This window comes from Hippocampus bargibanti, linkage group LG07, assembly GCF_051943395.1.
Source record: "Hippocampus bargibanti isolate YZ-2025 linkage group LG07, ASM5194339v1, whole genome shotgun sequence".
NCBI lineage: Eukaryota > Metazoa > Chordata > Actinopteri > Syngnathiformes > Syngnathidae > Hippocampus > Hippocampus bargibanti.
The window spans coordinates 17,595,200-17,613,665 of NC_142740.1; the positions used below are offsets into that span (position 1 = coordinate 17,595,200).

An 18,466-nucleotide genomic window follows, 5' to 3' on the forward strand; every position below is an offset into this window, starting at 1 on the left:
CCGTGTTGATGGCGAAATTAGAAGGAAAACACATAAATAATGCGACGGTGAATCCTTGTGTGTTGTGACAAACATTTTGAGCCCATGTATTATTAATACACACGGAGCCCATGTATTATTATTACACAAAGAGCTTTGTCGCCATCTTCTGCCTGTTTGGGTGTGACATTTCCCCCCCTCCTCCATTGGCTCAAAATGACACGCAATAAATTCTTTAATCGATTGCAAACATGTTTGCTTTCCTCTTCAGAACTATTTGAATCATATTCATAACTGGATGAGTAACAAGAAAGCATGTTCTCCGAATCTGAATCCATTGTTTTGATTCTCGAGCAAGGCAAGACGTCTTAGCATGACAACACGAACAAGGGGGCAGGACCTTCTGAAACTGGCCACTTCGTGTTTCAATTTTTTGCAGCTTCAGCATACTTTAATTCATTTTTATTGGTGTTTTGCATTTGACTAAAAATATCATACTGCATGTTTTGGGTATTTTAGATGCTATAAAAGTTTGTCTGATCTCAGGAAACAAAAAAGTGATGTCGGTTGTCCTTTCAATGCACGATTCACATGCCTAGTTACGGTAGTTACCTTAACTTGCGTCTTTCTCGGCACATATATTCGCCGTGTCTCACTCTTACCTTTAGTGCTCCAGCGCCCCTTGGAGGCCGTTAGAAAAAATGCATAAATTGGCCGCATCGTTGCAGGGTTGAAAGCTTGTGACAAAAGTTGCGGCTTATAGTTCGGAAATTACGGTAATAGTCTTTTGTTATGCACCAATCTTCCTTATGCAGCAGGCTAGGCATATTTTTAATAGAGCACATATTGGATTTGCAGTATTTAGACCAGATGTTGCATGATTGTGAAGATCCTACTCCAGTGCTGGCCTGTATCCAGTTGTTTCAGGTCCCACAGAGGATCCTAGTATGTCCCATTTTTTTGTGGAATCGCGAGGATACCTATAAGCCATAAATTGGAATCGTGGGGGTCAGATGGCCATTGTGCTTTGCGCGAGCAATAAGCTTCAGCAGCCTTTAACCTCACATTGGACCTGTAAACCCTTTCTGGTTACTTTGGACTGGAGGCAACTCTGCGAACAATATGAAAATTATACACAAAGCAAATGAAGTCATGTATAGAATGTTTACTTTTTCAGGCTGAGAAATGTGTCCTGTGAGATACTGGCTTTGTAGCCACAAATTATTTTATTCACCACACGGGATAAGGTTGTGGACTCAAAGAGGTGATCATGAGGTATTTGGACTACAACACGAAAAACAGGTTGGGCCTAACGGTACAGTAATCAGGGGATTGTTGGCTGCAGAAAAACTGCAACGCTTCACCTAGTTCATTATGAGATGACACAAGCAATTTGTAGCTCTGCCCGCTGCAATCTACTAAATCTCCCCCAACAAAAGCATTTAGATTTGAGCGCTTTCAGGGAGGACTGCACTGACATGCGTACTCGGCCTGTAAAGGGAAAATGAAGTGTCTTCTTAATTCTCCTCCAGGCAAACATAAAACTGTCCAGGTATGTCATTTGGGAGTTGAATGGAGAGCTGGATGTTGGAACTGTGACAGCACCCCTTTGCCACCGTTATTCGTTTCTACACGATACTACACAACCTAACGCAAAACCATCCCAATTCTCACTGAGAAAATTATTAATCTATTTGTTACATTTTGTCCCATTATTTCTTACATATAATCCCTCTGTCACTTCCTCTGGTTGATTGCTCAGATTAAGACTTCTCCGTTTTGCTTTTTCTCCTCACAATTTTCTTAGTGGACCTCCCTGTTAGGGAATTTATTAATGAAACCGGAATCAAAAGTAAAAACAGAAAGATTCTTTAATCTTTGGGACGGCACAGAAAAATGTGAGAGGGAAGAAGAGAGTGCGGGTGGGAGTGAGCCACCTCTCTCATGAATACATTCAAAGGTGTGACATCATTTCAAACAAGCCTATCAGCTACTGCTAATATTTTTTTAAAGAGCCTATCAGCTACAAACTATCTAGAAGTGGGATCTAACAATCAACCCAAAAGTAAGTATACAAAAGTGTAGATATTTCAAGTGACAGCAGATGTTAAGAATGTGTTCGTATAGCGAATTGTCCTAACACTCCCGACCCCAAACCCGCTTCAACCTATCCATCCAACACTAAAGAATAATGGCTCAGGTAAAAAAATAATACTGAAATTGAGAGTCATTCATCTTAATAAATCACATGTTGGGATATATTTTTCTTGCGAGTCTTTACAGATCGTAGACATGGACAATCGTTGTGAAACATTGATGCTGTGAATGTTACGGCGAGCTAGACACACGAACGGTGCTCTTCTTCTAAAGACTCACTTATATTACGGAATTGTTTTGTTGTCTCGCATTGTGCTGGAACAGTAAGTCATAAAACTAGCATTTATGTGACAGCATCAAGACGTAGCATTTTGGGGAAGTGCTTCACAATGAATGCTGCTGGAAAATGAAAGGCTATGATACATTCATTAGCAAACTTAATTTGATCCACTTATTACATAGATGCTCGCAGTTATGGGAGGAAACAAAAACACATTTTTGAAGCACACAATAAGATGATATCCATTTAATTAAAACATGAAAAATGCAAGATGAAACCGATAGTTATTTATGTTCTATTCATGTTGGTACAGTATGTGTTCATACAATTAAGTAACATATTTACCGGTGTATAAGGTGCACTGGAGTATAAGGCCGCCCCCCAATGAATGGTGTATTTTCAAACTTTTTCCATATATAAGGCACACCTTCAATGAATGAAAAAAGTTTTCCAAATATAATATACAATTATATAAAAGTTTTCCAAATATAAGGCACACCACATTATAAGGCGCTACAGTAGAGGCTGGTGTTTCGCGCTACTTGTTCTACAGGGGGAAATGGAGTCGTGGCTGTTAACAGTAGTTGCAAGACCTGTTATTGCTCAATATTACATATCATTTTAATCATAGTAATAAGTATACGTTATTTAGTTGTTTTGCTCTTTTGACTTCAAGATGGCGCCGCAAGAGTGGCTGCCGTTCCAGTAGCTCCTGTATTTTATTTTTCTACTTCTTTAATTGCTTTCCTCTTCCTTTCATAACTTTGCTGCTGTGAAATTTAAATTTCTCGACTGCGAGACTAATAAAGGTAAATCCAATCCAATCAAATCCAATAAGGTGCACCTGCATATAACACGCAGCAACATCTTTTGAAGAAAATCAAGGCTTTTTGGTATGCATTATACACTGGAAAATACAGTACACTAGCGCAGCTATATTCAGATTAATCTTTGTGGTATGTCAACATACTCAGCCCTACTTTTACTTTAAGGAACAACTATAAATAAAAGAACATTTAGAATGTAACATACATATTACAAAGGGCTTTTATGCATTAAAGAATGTGTTGTATTTGGACTGCCTGCCCAGAACACAACATGCTGTGATTTCAAAGCAAATTTGAACGGAGGGTTTGAAAGACGATTCTTCAAAATCTCTTTCAAGCGTCTGGGAATAGTACATGGATAGTTTTGGCATTTGATTTGTTGCACTTCAGGCAGAGAGACATCAATTATCTGACCAGGAATTATCGAAATATCAAGACTAATTTGATCCAACTAAAATGAATTGCAAATGATGTATTTATTAATTCTTAAAAATAAACAGAAACAAATTGATTTGTTATATATAGACACATATTGCCGGTAAAGTTTTGTTATTCCAGATAAGTCAATGTTTTCTTTATTTTCTTTCTTTCTTTATTGAAACACTGAGCAGTCGCGTCAACGTGTCTGCGTGTCGCAACAAGGTCAGAGGTCGCGATGATGAAAACATAGACGACCAGAGTCAGTTGCAAACCTTCCCGAGCAGCTAAATGGGTCACATGATGTGTTTATGAAGCGAATCTGTTTGGAAATGAATCGTTAGTCTCGGTTTTCATGCTCAAATTAGCCGAGTCGGTCCCTGTCCTGTTTGCCCTTAATTAACAAGCGCACAATTCCCCTATTAATTAGCACAAGCTATTAGCTATTTTACATCACTTTTCATTTGCCCACAATTAAAATGTCTATTATTAAAAGGCATGCCACGTGGTTAATTGTGTGAGTGGCTCTGCGGCAGAATAGAGAAAGGGGAGGGGGTCGGCGGAAGGAAGAAGAAAAAAGACCTGGCCACCCCAACACTGTCACACGCTCACTACGTTCGCACCCAGTTGAGCGAGCACAGCGGTTCCATAGGAGGACGGAGGTGTAGCTCTCATCAGGCCCATAAATGGCTATTTGCGCTAGTGACAGGGAGCATAGATTTAATGTTATCGGACATTATGGTATGGTCCAAGTACTTAGATCTTCCTTCGGGGAAAATGCATACTTACAGTGCTGACTGTGTACATTAATTAAAATAGCCAGGTGTTATTGGGAGAAATCATGCTCTATTCCAGCATTAGAATATTTTTTCCATGACTCTTTTTGTCAGTGATCTGGTGGTCAATGAATTCCCATGTAAACGTCGTAGTATCCCGTTGAAATGATAAAACACGCTAAGAAGCGGAAATGCAGACAGCTTAGTGCGCATGTGCACGTTACACTTTTATCAATCCTATTGTATGCCAATATGGTGTTTGTCAGATCGGTTCACAAATATTTTTGTCCTGTATAAAAGTTGTAGTATGCCATACATTATTTGAAATTATTAAGGATCCATACCTGTCAACGTATACGTTGACAGGTATGGATTGATATTTTCATTTCCAAACAAGTCCAAAAACTGTCTCAGAGTTCATTGAAAGTCGCCACAGAAATACAACGTTGGTAATATCGGTCTGATGTGTTTCCAAAAAGGACAATTCAAACAACGGATTCAAGGTACACTTTCTGGTTCCGTCACCTTCCAATTGCCTTCCTCGCCCCTTAAGTCTCTGCCAAGGCTTAACAAGTGGCAAGGGAAGCAGCAGGCCAGCGCTGCGCTGATTGACAGACCAATTACTGCAAACACGCACCCCGATGGAGAGGTAGACAGCTCCAAATAGAATTTCACCCAGCTGTTGCATCACACGCTTACAGGAATGCTTTTGGTAGGAAAGAAACACGGGCCTGACAGACGGACCGAATGACAGACTGACTGACTCCGAGTGAATCGCTCAGAAACGTGTGTTTTATTGTTGCCTACCTGTGAGAAACACAAATAAAAAAGGGAGGTGGTGCGGGCTGTAGGATTTTTACATTTGATCCTCTGTATCTGCTTTCAACTATTTAGCAACCTACAGTAGTACCTCCAACTGTAACTGTTTCCGCTCACTCAGTTATCACCAAGGCTATTTTTAACCTCACACCTGCTGACAGTGAGGGACAAACGGAATGAAAAGAAATGTGACAATTGCCATTATTTCGTAGATGATATACGTGCCAAAGTATATTATGATATCAACGATTCAGACACACGGTCACTCGATAGTATTCATCTCTGACAGGTGTGATAGGTGAACAACAAAGGGAATTCAAACTGAAGCTAGTTTCATTTGTGATGACAGTCCCTGTCTTTCACCGACCAAGTGTTTCCCCTTGTGTATTTTGTTTCTTGTTTTCTCACAGTGACCTCGTACGTTGCAGACTGGCATGTCTGGGTTTTTACAGTACATGAGAATGCATGTGTGAGCGCGCATGCGTGTGTGTGTGTGCACGTGTGTGTTTATGGTTGTGTGTCTGCGCCACTCCTCTGCTCAGATCCTCACAGAGCTGACATATGGCTGACAACATAAAAAATAAAACAATGCAGATGGCAAACAAATATATAATTCAAATAAACTGTTTACACTATTAGTGAAATGCCATAAATTTTTATTTATGTTGTTAAGGGGACATCATTAATGCGCTCTCCATTTGAGTTTTAAATTGGACAGGAATTTCAAATTGGAATAGCAAATGGGTGATGCAGTAATATTTATTTCTGTATTTATTTATGTATTTCTGATTTATTTATTTATTTATGGATTTATTTATTAATCATTTCTCTATGTATGTATCTAAGTATGTACGTATGTACGTGTTTATTTATTTACTTACATATTTATTTTTTATTTACATACTTATTTATGTATGTATGAATTAATGTATTTATTTGGTTACCCATTTATCATTTCTCTATGTATTTATTTACTTATTTATTTATTTATCTATTGATTTATTCATTTATCATTCATTCAATGATTTATGTATTTATTTGTTTGTCTATCTTTTACATTTCTTAATAATAATAATAATACATGACGTTTTAAGCGCCTTAAGTGACCCATTTTGTGATTCGACACGAGACTTAATCCAGATCGTACCATCATGGTTTCCCTCCCAAGACCGACGATGGCTACAGAAGTCACAGAGTGAAGTAGCGGTCGAGAAAGGTGTGGATGAAAAGATATGGGATAGATTTTTCCATGTTTAGCTTTAAATGCCCCGCGGGGCGTTAATCTGTCATTTGTCCCTCCCCGAGATGCCCCATTTTAGCCAAAGTCAGGCAAGCTCTGTAGCCTCAGGGTGCCATTGTTGCTTGGGCCCCGGGACACAAGGCACCTGTGCAAGGAGATAAAGGCTTCACCTCTCTGGCTTGTACTGATATGTTTTTTTAGATAAAGATGGGAGGGATGGAGGTGGGAATGATCTTTTTTTGGTTGTCTACCTGTCTACCTGCTTGAGTAATATTACTTGATTTTACTTTTGCTTCACCTTCTCTGTTGAGTTCTCTGTCAGTCTTGCTCCACTTTTTTTTGTTATCGCCGATTCCTTCTGTAGCGTCTTTATCCTGTCCTGTGTGAATTTGGATCAGGTAGGTAACGCTCTCGGCACTGTTCTTTTTTTTTCTTTCTTCATATCGGCAACTGTCAAAACAAGATTTGTTAGCTTTCTGAGCTTTGTCCAATTGATGGAAAGTCAAAGTGGTGACAGTGTTGAATGTATGCTGGGGTCACATAGAAGACTTGTTTTACCAATGCACAATTAGTTCATTTTAAAGACGGAAATGTGCACAGAGAAGTTTTTTTCTAAATATTATATTATTCAAAATGGGCATTTTTATAATTGTTTGAAAAATTCATTTTACTACAGTGGTTACCTTTTCACATTTCTATATATTTTATTTTAAATAAGGCAAAGGTCACTTTTAACACCATCGTTTGTGTGATTACTTTTGTCACTGGTGTCTAAGTGATATGATACAAGAGTTTAAATTCACTTCGAGATGTCATCTTAAGACTATGTGACACTCATACAACCTTTGGATCCACTTTTGGAAGGTATGAAACACTATCACGACATTTTGCACTTGTGGTATTGGTAGCACCTGTCACATTTCACAGCACGCAAAAGAGTTAAGCAGAAGGGCGTGAGGTGCATCATGCTGCATCACAGACAGCAGTTCATCTGTCCTGTGTATGCTATCCATTAGACTGCAACCGGCGTGCCGTGGGACGGCCGTGCTCGTATAGGCAGACGCATGCGGCTCACGGGTGGCAGATGCCGAGTGTTTCTGTGGATGCCCTCCATCAAGCGGTGACAGATGTCAGGGCTCCTCTTGGATGGCAACACTTCATCACGCTACAGTGTTTCTGCCTCCTCGCCCTGCTGAGTACACCAGCCTGCTTGGCAGACTTCACTTTCACACACAACTATGCACACCCGCACCATCAGTCATCCATATTATATCAGACAGCCATCGTAGCGGCAACCGATCGATCACATGCTTACGCGTGTTAACGCTCCTGATCAGTTAGGTTGTACGAGTGCTGACCCGGTCTTAAGGAAGGTGTATTATGTGGGGTAGGATTATTTATTTATGTATGTATTTTTTGTATTGTATATATGTATATTTATGTATTTAATCCTGACACAACCCTCTGTATTTATCCGGGCTTGGGACTGGCACAAAAAGACACTGGCTTGTGCCCCTTGTGGCTACATTCTGTATTGATGAGAAGGTTTCTTCAGCCGTCATCTGTACAAAAGTGAAGGTTTCGGACGTTTCGCCTCCTATCCAAGAGGCTTCGTCAGCGAACTAAAGTCTGACTGGTCGTATCGGCCCCATTTATATATCCCAAATGTCCAGACATGGTGGCGCCGGACACAGCTATGATAGGTCCCTACTCTCAGGTTGGGGGGGGGGGGGACCCCTCCCTGTGGCCCCACTGATTGTTCCTACATCCCTGACTAACGACTGGCCTATTACCCCCACTCCCCCCGGTATCACCTCATCAGCATAACGACCCTCATCAGCATTGCGAAAGTTGCCTAACCTGTTTTGCCTGAGCAGGCTGTTGTATGAACGATCCAAATTGAACCTCACCCCACCAGACCGGTTTAATGAAGGATTCTGTTGTTTTATAAGAATCGCTTCTTTTACCCCCCTTTCAAACCAACTATGTTCTTTCGCTAAGATTTTAACCTCATTGTCGTCAAATGAGTGGTTGCTAGCTTTTAGGTGCAAATGTACTGCCGATTGAGGCCCACTAGTATTATCCCTGCGATGTTGATAAAGTCTTTTTTTGAGAATTTGTTGAGTCTCCCCAATGTACTGCTCTTTACAATTTTCATTCTTACAATGTATGGAATAAACTACATTACTTTGTTTTTCATTTGGTAGCCTATCTTTTGGATGCACTAATTTTTGGAAGGCTACGCACACTGACCAATACTTACTTTTTGACTCTAACCACCCTTTACAACATAAACTAGGAGTTATCAGAACCCTCCAGCATAGGGCTAAACTAGCCACAAGGGGTGTGTGTGTGTGTGTGTGTGTGTGTGTGTGTGTGTGTGTGTGTGTGTGTGTGTGTGTGTGTGTGTGTGTGCGTGTGTGTGTGTGTGCGTGTGTGTGTGTGTGTGTGTGTGTGCGTGTGCGTGTGTGTGTGTGTGTGTGTGCGTGTGTATATGTGTGTGTATGTATGTATGTATGTATGTATGTATGTATGTATGTATGTATGTATGTATGTATGTATTCATTATTTTTTGGGGAATATGGGAATTTGTCACTTACCATCTTGGCCTGCTCGTTGATTTAACAACAGGTGACATGCCATCTCTGTAGAGGCTCTTGGTCTTGGAGAAGTTGACCACGTTGAAAATGGCCCTCTGGAAGACAAAAAAAGGGGAAAAAAACTCTGTGTAGTATCTGGTGATAAAGAGTACGACCAAGAATTTTCAAGATCACAGGTTTATTTAGTCACATTTTGAGTAGATTAGATTAGATGAGTCTTTATTTGTCTCACAGTGGATACATTTACATTTCACAGCAGCAACAACAAAATACAGGAGCTGCTGTAAAGGCAGGCATTCTCAGCACCGTCTTTGTTGTATGAAGCAGTCTAGTGAAAGAGGAGAGGATCAAAGTGTCCTTTTCACCAGTGGATTAGGGATCTCATGGTGGAATGTGTAGGTCTGCTACAAGCTAAATTTTGAAAGCAAACATGAAGCTGTCGCATCCACGACATGACGAAAAGAGACCATCTCACATCTCCTGTCCCACGTAAATTTGCTTCAATTCCAAGCCGCGAAAGTCCGACATACGCATAGATTGTCAACCACTTAAAATAATGGCCTCATACAAATTTTGTTTAAACATCCCCACCCGCTTGGTTGAAATTAGCCACATTCTCATCCCTGAATTCAGTCCCGAAAATAAAATTATCTCAAAATTAATCCGCATTTGGTTACGTTTTTTGTGTTTGCATAAAATATTCAACTACACACATTTTCAACGTCGAAGGTTTTACTGTCGGTTTTTCTGTACACTATTATTTTATTCATAATAATACATTTTTTTAGGAAGTGGGGGAGCAGAGTTGGACTAAATATTTAACAAGCAAAAACCATTCCAAGTTGCCTCACAAGCAATCTGCATTACTGTTTGGATATTAGCCTGCTTTAATATACAAACACACACACACACATGCACACGCACGCACACACACACACACACACACACACACACACACACACACACACACACACACACACACACACACACACACACACACACACACACACACACACACACACACACACACACGCACACACACGCACACACACGTACGTATCAGATCTGCAACAACATGACTCTCAACCATGGATCTGACAAGCGAAACTTGAGGCTTATTTCTCATGGACCAACATTTGCCAGCTCACAATGATAGAAACGTGGAAAGAGGAATATGCAAATCTGTTTTGATGAAAGTCAAATGAATGACAATGACGGTAATGCCGCACGGAGGTAAATGAATGTTATTGATGGAGCATATCAAATTACCAAGCAAGTCTAGGTGGTGAAAGTTGACTGGGTGCTACTGAAATCCTATTACAGGCTCGCCATCGTCCTCGCCCTCACCCCCACCACTTTTCCTCCCGCCTAGCATCAGAGGAACGAGGATTGCGGATTGTGGCAGGCTGATTCAGACCTAGCTAAAATGACATCTAACTGATGTTGAGACTGGCAGCGGGCTCCTGTTGCAGAGAGATAAGACCATTGCTGCTGGCATTTCAATTACACTTTACTGCCCCGCACATCTGTTGCGAGAGCTACTTTTCGGCACCCCCCGCCCTGCCCCACTCCCTCCAGGCAAATGCTGCATTACTTTGACTCCGCCGGCTTTCTTTGACTGCCTTTGCCATTCGTTATCCGCAACAAATTCAGATTGTCTTCTTCCTTTGCCTCACTCTTACCTACTGCTTGTAATCTATTTATTCGGCCTGTTTAACTTGGAGGAAGCCAGGGCTAGTCGGAGGACAGACTCAGCAGCCTCCGACCAGCACGCGAAAGGCTAAAATGCAGCCAGAGTAATATAGAAAGAAATGGCGGAAGACAAAGAGACAGTGACATAATGGCTCAGAAGCGATGCATAAGGGCTGGAAGACTGAAAAAACATTTAATGGAAAAAGAAAATGAATCGGGTGGGTGGATGTGGAAGACAAAGACAAGATAGTTTAATGGAAGACCCATGACAAGCACAGGGCTCCATTTTCCTCTGCTCTGTGACTAAATTAAATCATATACAGTAAAGTCTCGTTATATCGATATTCAAGGGAGTCCGAAAAAATATCGATATAACCGGGACTATCGATATATCCGACTCTGTTTGCATGTAATTTTCTCAGTGCGTGCATAAAAATAGTATCGATATAACCGGGACTATCGATATATCCGATATCGATATAACGAGACTTTACTGTACTTAAACACAGAAATTTAACCATAGGTCACAACCTTGTGTGACGTGTGTAATAAATTATTAATTTACAGAAACCATGCGGTGGATATTGCGAGACAGAAGTTAGTCACAAGAAACATAGGGTAACCCGAGGGTCACATTTTAAAAATTAAACCCATCTTGATAAATAAATCCTATCATTGGTTTTACGCTTCTTTTTATAATAACAATAATAATCTAAAAACCCACCTATTTAAAATTGCATTTTCTGTGGAGCTCTCTCTTGTCTCTATTTATAATTGTATATTATTTATTGCATTGTATTTGTGATTATATTTTATTTTAGGACCTATGCTTGTCTGTGACTGTAAAGTGTCCTTGAGAGCTTTGAAAGTCGCTTAAAATGTAGTGCATTTTTATCATTAATAATAATTATATTTTTGTCTCATTAAAAACCCATAATACAAAAAAAGTATCACATTTAGACACGTTCATTTGTAGTTTCAATTCAATTGGTTGTCGAAAGTGCAACACATCAGGAGCGACAAAGCACTGGTTCTGATTAAAGTTCAATTAAATCAAATAGCCAATTTGGATTTATTTAAAATTTACCATTTTAATGTTTTAAAACAAAGAGGAAAAGCTTTGGACTTGCGTTTCCTCCATCTCCATATCAATATTTGCTTTCAATTCTATAGACAGTAATTGTCAACTCGGGAGTGGTGGTGGGGAGTCTGAGTATTGTGGATAACAATGTTACGAAGATAGTAGACAGTTAATTCTTAATTAATTAATAATAATAGTAAAACATTTCATTAATTTCATTTTTTGAGCTTACTTGATTATACTTTCAAAAAAATAATAATCCATAAATTGTCTAACCAACAAAGCCACCGTGGCTATCATCCTTCGGCTTCTTTTCACTGCCCTCCACGAACAGTGAACGTCTCGTGCCTAATAGTGTGCCTAATTGTTGACCAAGGCCACACGCCTTGGTCAACAATCTTTCTTGCTAGCCGTTTTAGCTTTGCAAACAGCCCCTGTAAGTCAAGAGTGTGTTACAATATGTTTGGATATGACCAATTTCATGTCACAGCAGCTCTCTGGTTTATAGTACGGGAAAAGTAGGGGAATCAAAAGAGTGAACATTCACTGCATGTTGGCTTTCAAGATTAAAATCCTAGTATTTTAATAACATTTTATGGCTATTTAAATTCATCATAATCAATACTGCCCTTCTTGGGAGAGGCATCACATCAGTTCCCATTGAATTCCACAAATACTCATTGAGTGAGTCGCGAGCTCTGGGCACTGTTTGCAGTTTTTGCATTATCGCGCAGACATAAATGTCACACGGTGTGAAACAAACTCAGCGCTTAGCATCTGCCTCTTGCTACTAAACCCGCAAATGCCTGACGATGCATCTGTGGGAGAGCGTCGTGCTGTATACTTTATCCAGAGACACCACTCCATCTCCGTGCGCCGAAAGCCTGATCGTCGTAAAACTCTCTCTCTCCACACACACGCACACACACACACACACACACACACACACACACACACACACACACACACACACACACACACACACACACACACACACACACACACACACACACACACACACACACACACACACACACACACACACACACACACACACACGCACACGCACGCGCGCACACGCACACACACACACACACACACACACACACACACACACACATGCTGTGGGGTCAATTCTCCAGATCGCATAAAACGTACACGTATCTTGCGTTGTGCTGGTCTGTGTTGGGGCTATATGTGTGCGCACATGTGCAACCCTGGAAGATTTAATTAGGCTGGGAGCAGTTAGAAGAGATTAACATCCAATGCTGTCTGAGATGTCATGCCACTGAGGCGTGTCAGAGCCTTACGCCCCCCCCCCCCCCCCCATCAACTGCATCAATGGCCGACGAACAGGTTTCTGTGTCGTGATCCCATTCCATGTAGACACACACACACAGCCTAATGGTAACAAGTAACCGTAAATTTTTAATGGGAAAGGTGACAAAAAAGTAAAAAGAAGTAAGGGCCTACGCCAAGGGGGTACAATTTACCGTATTTTTTGGCGTATAAGGCGCACCTCCAATGAATGTTGTATTTTAAAACTTTTTTTCTGATATAAGGCACACCGGACTATAAGGCTTACCTCCAATGAATGAAAATGTTTTCTAAATATAATATCTACAGTAAATATATAAAATGTTTCCAAATATAAGGCACACACCATTATAAGATGATAAAGTAGAGGCTGGGGTTACACACTACATCTTCCACAGGGGGAAAGGGAGTCGGTGGCTGCTGACAGTAGTTGCCAGACCTGTTGTGGCTCAATATTATTTCACATATAAGGCGCATGCTCATCTTTTGAAAAAAATGAAAGCTTTTGGGTGCACCTTATACACCATAGAATACAGCTAATGGAAGGTCAGAATTTTTTCATCAGCGCTATTCGGTGCCACATAGCACGTAACATTTAACCACATAGGTGCCACATAGTATGTAACATTTAACCAGATGTATGATAAAAACGTTATTTTAAATGTTTTGAAAGCAAACATAACCCTCCAAAACAAACAAATAAACCTCCAAGAGGGTTATATTTTGTAGTCTCTACCCCACTGTAAAAAAACAGAAACATTAAGATTTTGCAGCGATGCAGTGTTGTAGTTGACACATGATTCGCAATCCACCTCCCTAAATGTAATTTTCTTTCTCTGAAAGTCTTTTTCCAAGTTGATCATCCCTGGCCTCCAACCTAAATATTCATAATTGCACCGTGAAATTGCACAAATGTATTTGCAATCGTCTTGTGGCTGCTACTTTTCTTTTTCATAGTGCAGCCTCTATGCACTGCATGTCATGACTTTTCAGAATCAGCACTGACATTTCCAAGAAACGGTTGGCAAGAACGGTTGGCAAGAACATCAGCATTTTTTCCATGCTTTTGGTCAAATCAAAACTGTTACAACAACCTTTCTGTCGATTGTTTCTGGAAACTGAAATTGCAAACGCCAAGGTTTTTTTTTATTATTCCATGCCAGTTCCAAACTTCAGGACAAAAAACAAAATCACCTTTCCAACAATTTCCCATTTATTTCTGCATATGGTGTCATTTAAAGAGCGGAAAAAACCTGGTTAAATAACCCCACTTGATTCGTGGGTTATTACTTTTATTTCTATTAATTTCTCATCACTTATTATGAAGGTTAAGACAGTGTGAAATAGTTCAATTTTCTTCCTCCTTAAACTGAGTATGTTATTACTTTAAAACGCGGCTGCATATCTCGACAGCTCTTTTTCAGAAAAGAACCGTTTTTCGAATCAAATGCTGACCTTTTGATAGACATCGATCGGCACTACAAGCACATGCTAAGCCATCTTGGGAGCGGGAGAGGGTTAATGTTTCAGGCCAAAATGAGTTCACAGTCTTGATCTCTTATCGCTCGCGTCGCATTACAAAGACGGCCCTCTGAGAAAAAAAAATCAAAAAGAAGTTCTGCATATGATCTTACTCACTGTACAAAGGCTTTTTTTAAGCAAGATGTGATGATATAGATCATGTATTTTTTTTCTTCTCGTCTTTGTTGTCAACCTTTCACAAGTTTCGAATTCTTCGTGTTTACTACTGCAACGCACAAACTGTTTCTCGGGCAATTACAATGATTTTGGGCGCACATTTTAGGAGGCATTGGTAAGAATAGTTCAGCTTTGTATGACGAGAACATTCTCTGCTGGAATTATGAGCAAACTGCCATTTTTCCAGGAACACTTGCCAAAATATGTCATTACTGTCATTTAATTTCAAGTGAATTCCACCTTTCATACAACATCCTGTGAATTTCCATGAGAATAACCAATCACAAAAGATTTTGCTCCATTTTTCAGGTAAAAATACCCATAATAATATTTTCGCTTAGCCAAACAGAAATCAGGAAAAATAAACAAAGAAAACAAAACAAAGAGCAAAGCGGCATTTGCGTAGGTTTGATGTTATGCCCCCATGCCCCATCCCCCTCCTGGGTGGAATTTTCACCCGTTCAAGCGAAGCAGCTCAGGGGCTAAGCTTCTGTAACGTCTGGTGACAGTAGGCAAGGTCACGAGGTGGTGATAACAGCATGACAGGGGAACACTGAAGGACGACCCAAAGACCTGAAAGAAAGGAAGGAGGTCACACTGGGAGACACGGCGTCCACGGTCACCAATACACAGATTGTGACAATGCAGCGATTTATGATGGTAGATGATATAATTGTGTCGTTTGACGAACTAAAAATTAATTGAAATATAATTGAGTGCCTGGGAGGTGAGTGTTTTCCGCAGTGACTGAAAAGATCTGGTGTTCCATTTTACATTCCATCTTAAAAAACTTGATGAACTTCGGAGCTGGTTATAAGTCATGTTTCCATATGTTTGACTGCCAAATAAGATTGGAAAAAAAGTCAAAAGGTGCCATTAAAAACAAACTTTATTTAAACTCATTCACTGCCAAAAATGTGTCCATTCCAGTGCCAAGGTTTTGCTCACTGTCACTTAAATTCCCCCAGACCCCCATAATATTGAGTTTTAGGACTACATAAACATTTAATGCAGCATAAGAAACCCTGCTTTCTTCTTTCTTCAGAAAAAAAGAGCTAATTCAAAAAATTATATTGGTCTATAGTTATATTAGCTTGAAATAAGGAAGGCTGTCAAAAATATAAGGCAGTACATACTGTACATAAGGGTCTATATAGCGCTGTAACAACAGCCAAAGCCAGAACAAAGCGCGAACATGGAAAAAGGACCTCTTGTGGAAAAGAAAAAAACATTGCTCGAGGCCATTGCCAGTGATTTGTCGGAAGCCAAGCATGGAAAAAAAAAACAGAACAAATTCGGGAATGGCGCTGTAGGTCATATTTCCAATTCCCGAATAAATTCATGAATGGCAGTGAAAGAGTTAACACAAAGATTCTCCGAAGATTTGCATTCCAAATGTTTTCCATAGGGTGCACAAATGGTGTCAGACAAGGTCAAGGACTGATGTCAAGACATTCTTTTTTTGGGGGAGGGGCCGGAAAGTTGGTCCCCATTTCCCCTATTTTTCAGAGTAACCACAGATGGAGGCTCATTGGTGTTTTTTAAAGGATATGGGGAAGGCAGATTAAACAAAGTTAGCAATTTCCCCTGTTGTTCTTGAATGCTTTCTAGAATTGCATACATGGACCAAAAAAAAAAGACACTACTGAAATGTTTCTTTTATTTGAAACAGATGGCACCAAAATGTTAGTTTTTTTTATATAAACTTCTGGGGGGTTTATAATATCATCGAAAGTTTGAGATCCATATCACTCGACCAATGTTTCCCAATCTTTTATGAACCAAGGCCCATATTTCACATTATAGAAAAAAAACATCTCACTGCACATTTCATCAAAGAATCCGCTAAACTGGAGATTTAAGTTCATGATGTGGATGTTTTAAGTCATGGATGGAGGTGCCAAATGCACATTATGACATGTTGATGAATGCATACAAAAGAATGAGATATACAAAAACACTGCCGTTGCAAACTTGCATTTATGGGCCATATTTCTGACCGCACGCAATAAGAAAGCTGTGAATACTGAGTGATAAACACCTTGACCAAAGTGTATATATAGTTTTTTTTTGTTTGTGTGTGTGTGTGTGTTTTTTTTTTTTTTATCGCCTTCATTTAATCACAAAGCCAAATACTGCCCAGCCATCAGAAACACAGAAAGCGCTATACAAAGATCATAATTAATGTTGTGATTTTGTAATTACTGTGCATGCGTGTGTGCACAAAACATTGTGGTCAGCAGGCTCCATATTGACTGAGATTTGGTGCCTCGTCTCTTTTGCAAAACACCCACTTGGACCGCTCCCAGGCAAATAAGAAGTCTTGCTGAAAATAAGCTAGAAAACACCTGCATTTTATTTGTCGTCCGCTGCCAACATTCACAGCCACTAACAATAAATATTAACATGTAATTGTTTTGGGTGGGGTGGGGCAGACCAGCACAAGATGGAACCACACGCGAAATTTTGAAATATTACAAAATATTTCCTGAACAGAACAGAACGCAGCAACAATGCAGTGTTTACGCGATTTATGTGCATATGATGTAGCACCAAACGACTTCCTCCATACTTTTTGCAGAGCATATCACATAAAAGCTGATTGGAATTTTTTGTTGCCCGATGCATTTTTAGCACCTGGGTGAAACAACATTATCAATACAATATGTATTGGTAATAAACCACATACTATACAATCCCAATGTTTGTCAGTAATAAATGTAAAAAAAATCTGCCTCCAACGAGCTGAGTTGCATTTTGAAGGAGATGTATGATGCAGTTTCTTCATCTTTATTTAGAATCACAGCACACGGCAGCAGGGCAACGAGGTTTGGCATTTGTCTCGTGTAAATGCACCACTGCTCGCCCTGCCTCTCTCTTATGTCGTTGTACATGTTTAATTGACAACATTTAGAACAACGTATAACGGCACCGGTACATATTTGGGTTATTATTCTTATTGTTTATTATTTTTTTAGTTTTGGCAAAGGTTTTCATAGTAGTTAAAAAAAGAATCCCAAAATTAAATATGGACTTTACAATACACCTTTTTCACAGATTTATTATGTATTTAGTTTACTATTACCAGTGGTGATATATATCTTTTTAACATGTATGACAATTACTAATGCAAAATGACAAAATCTGTGTACCTTGCTAATGGGTGTACTAGCACTTGTTGCAAAACAACAGCTGTTTGTTTACTTTCAGATTTAGCTTGTGGCGAAGTCAGATTTCAGTGTCTCGACCATCGACACACACAGGATGATTCAGGACCCCCCACCCTCCGCCATACCAACTGTATGGAAAAATCAACCTACTTGATTGCTACTTGAATCCATTTTGTCTCTGCTGCATTTGAAAATGTTTCTGCTCCAGCCAACGGCATCTGTCGCTCATCGGTAAAGTAAGAATGGAGCACTAACATTGTCCCCCAATCCCATTCACATGTCGTCCTCTGTGTTCTAACTGTTGCACATTCAAAACGATCCTCTACCGGGGAAGCATCTCTATCCAGTTACTATTCCTTGCCTCTTTCTGTTTCAGGCTATCCCCGCGATGATGAGGTTGGAGCTGGGCTGGGCTAAGCTGTGCTGTGCTGTCAGACCCATCTAGGGCACAGTGGTTGTCAGGAGTGATGGAT

General features: G+C 40.0%; 1 protein-coding gene across 1 annotated transcript in view; it reads right to left on the reverse strand.

The window, feature by feature from the left end:
* The window catches only part of agbl4 (AGBL carboxypeptidase 4), a 332,043-nt gene that overhangs the window by 203,357 nt on the left and 110,220 nt on the right, over positions 1-18,466 (reverse strand). Inside the window, exon 4 of the mRNA XM_089000385.1 lies at positions 9,036-9,130. Coding sequence (XP_088856511.1) covers positions 9,036-9,130 — 95 coding nt within the window. The remainder of the gene's footprint in view (positions 1-9,035; positions 9,131-18,466) is intronic.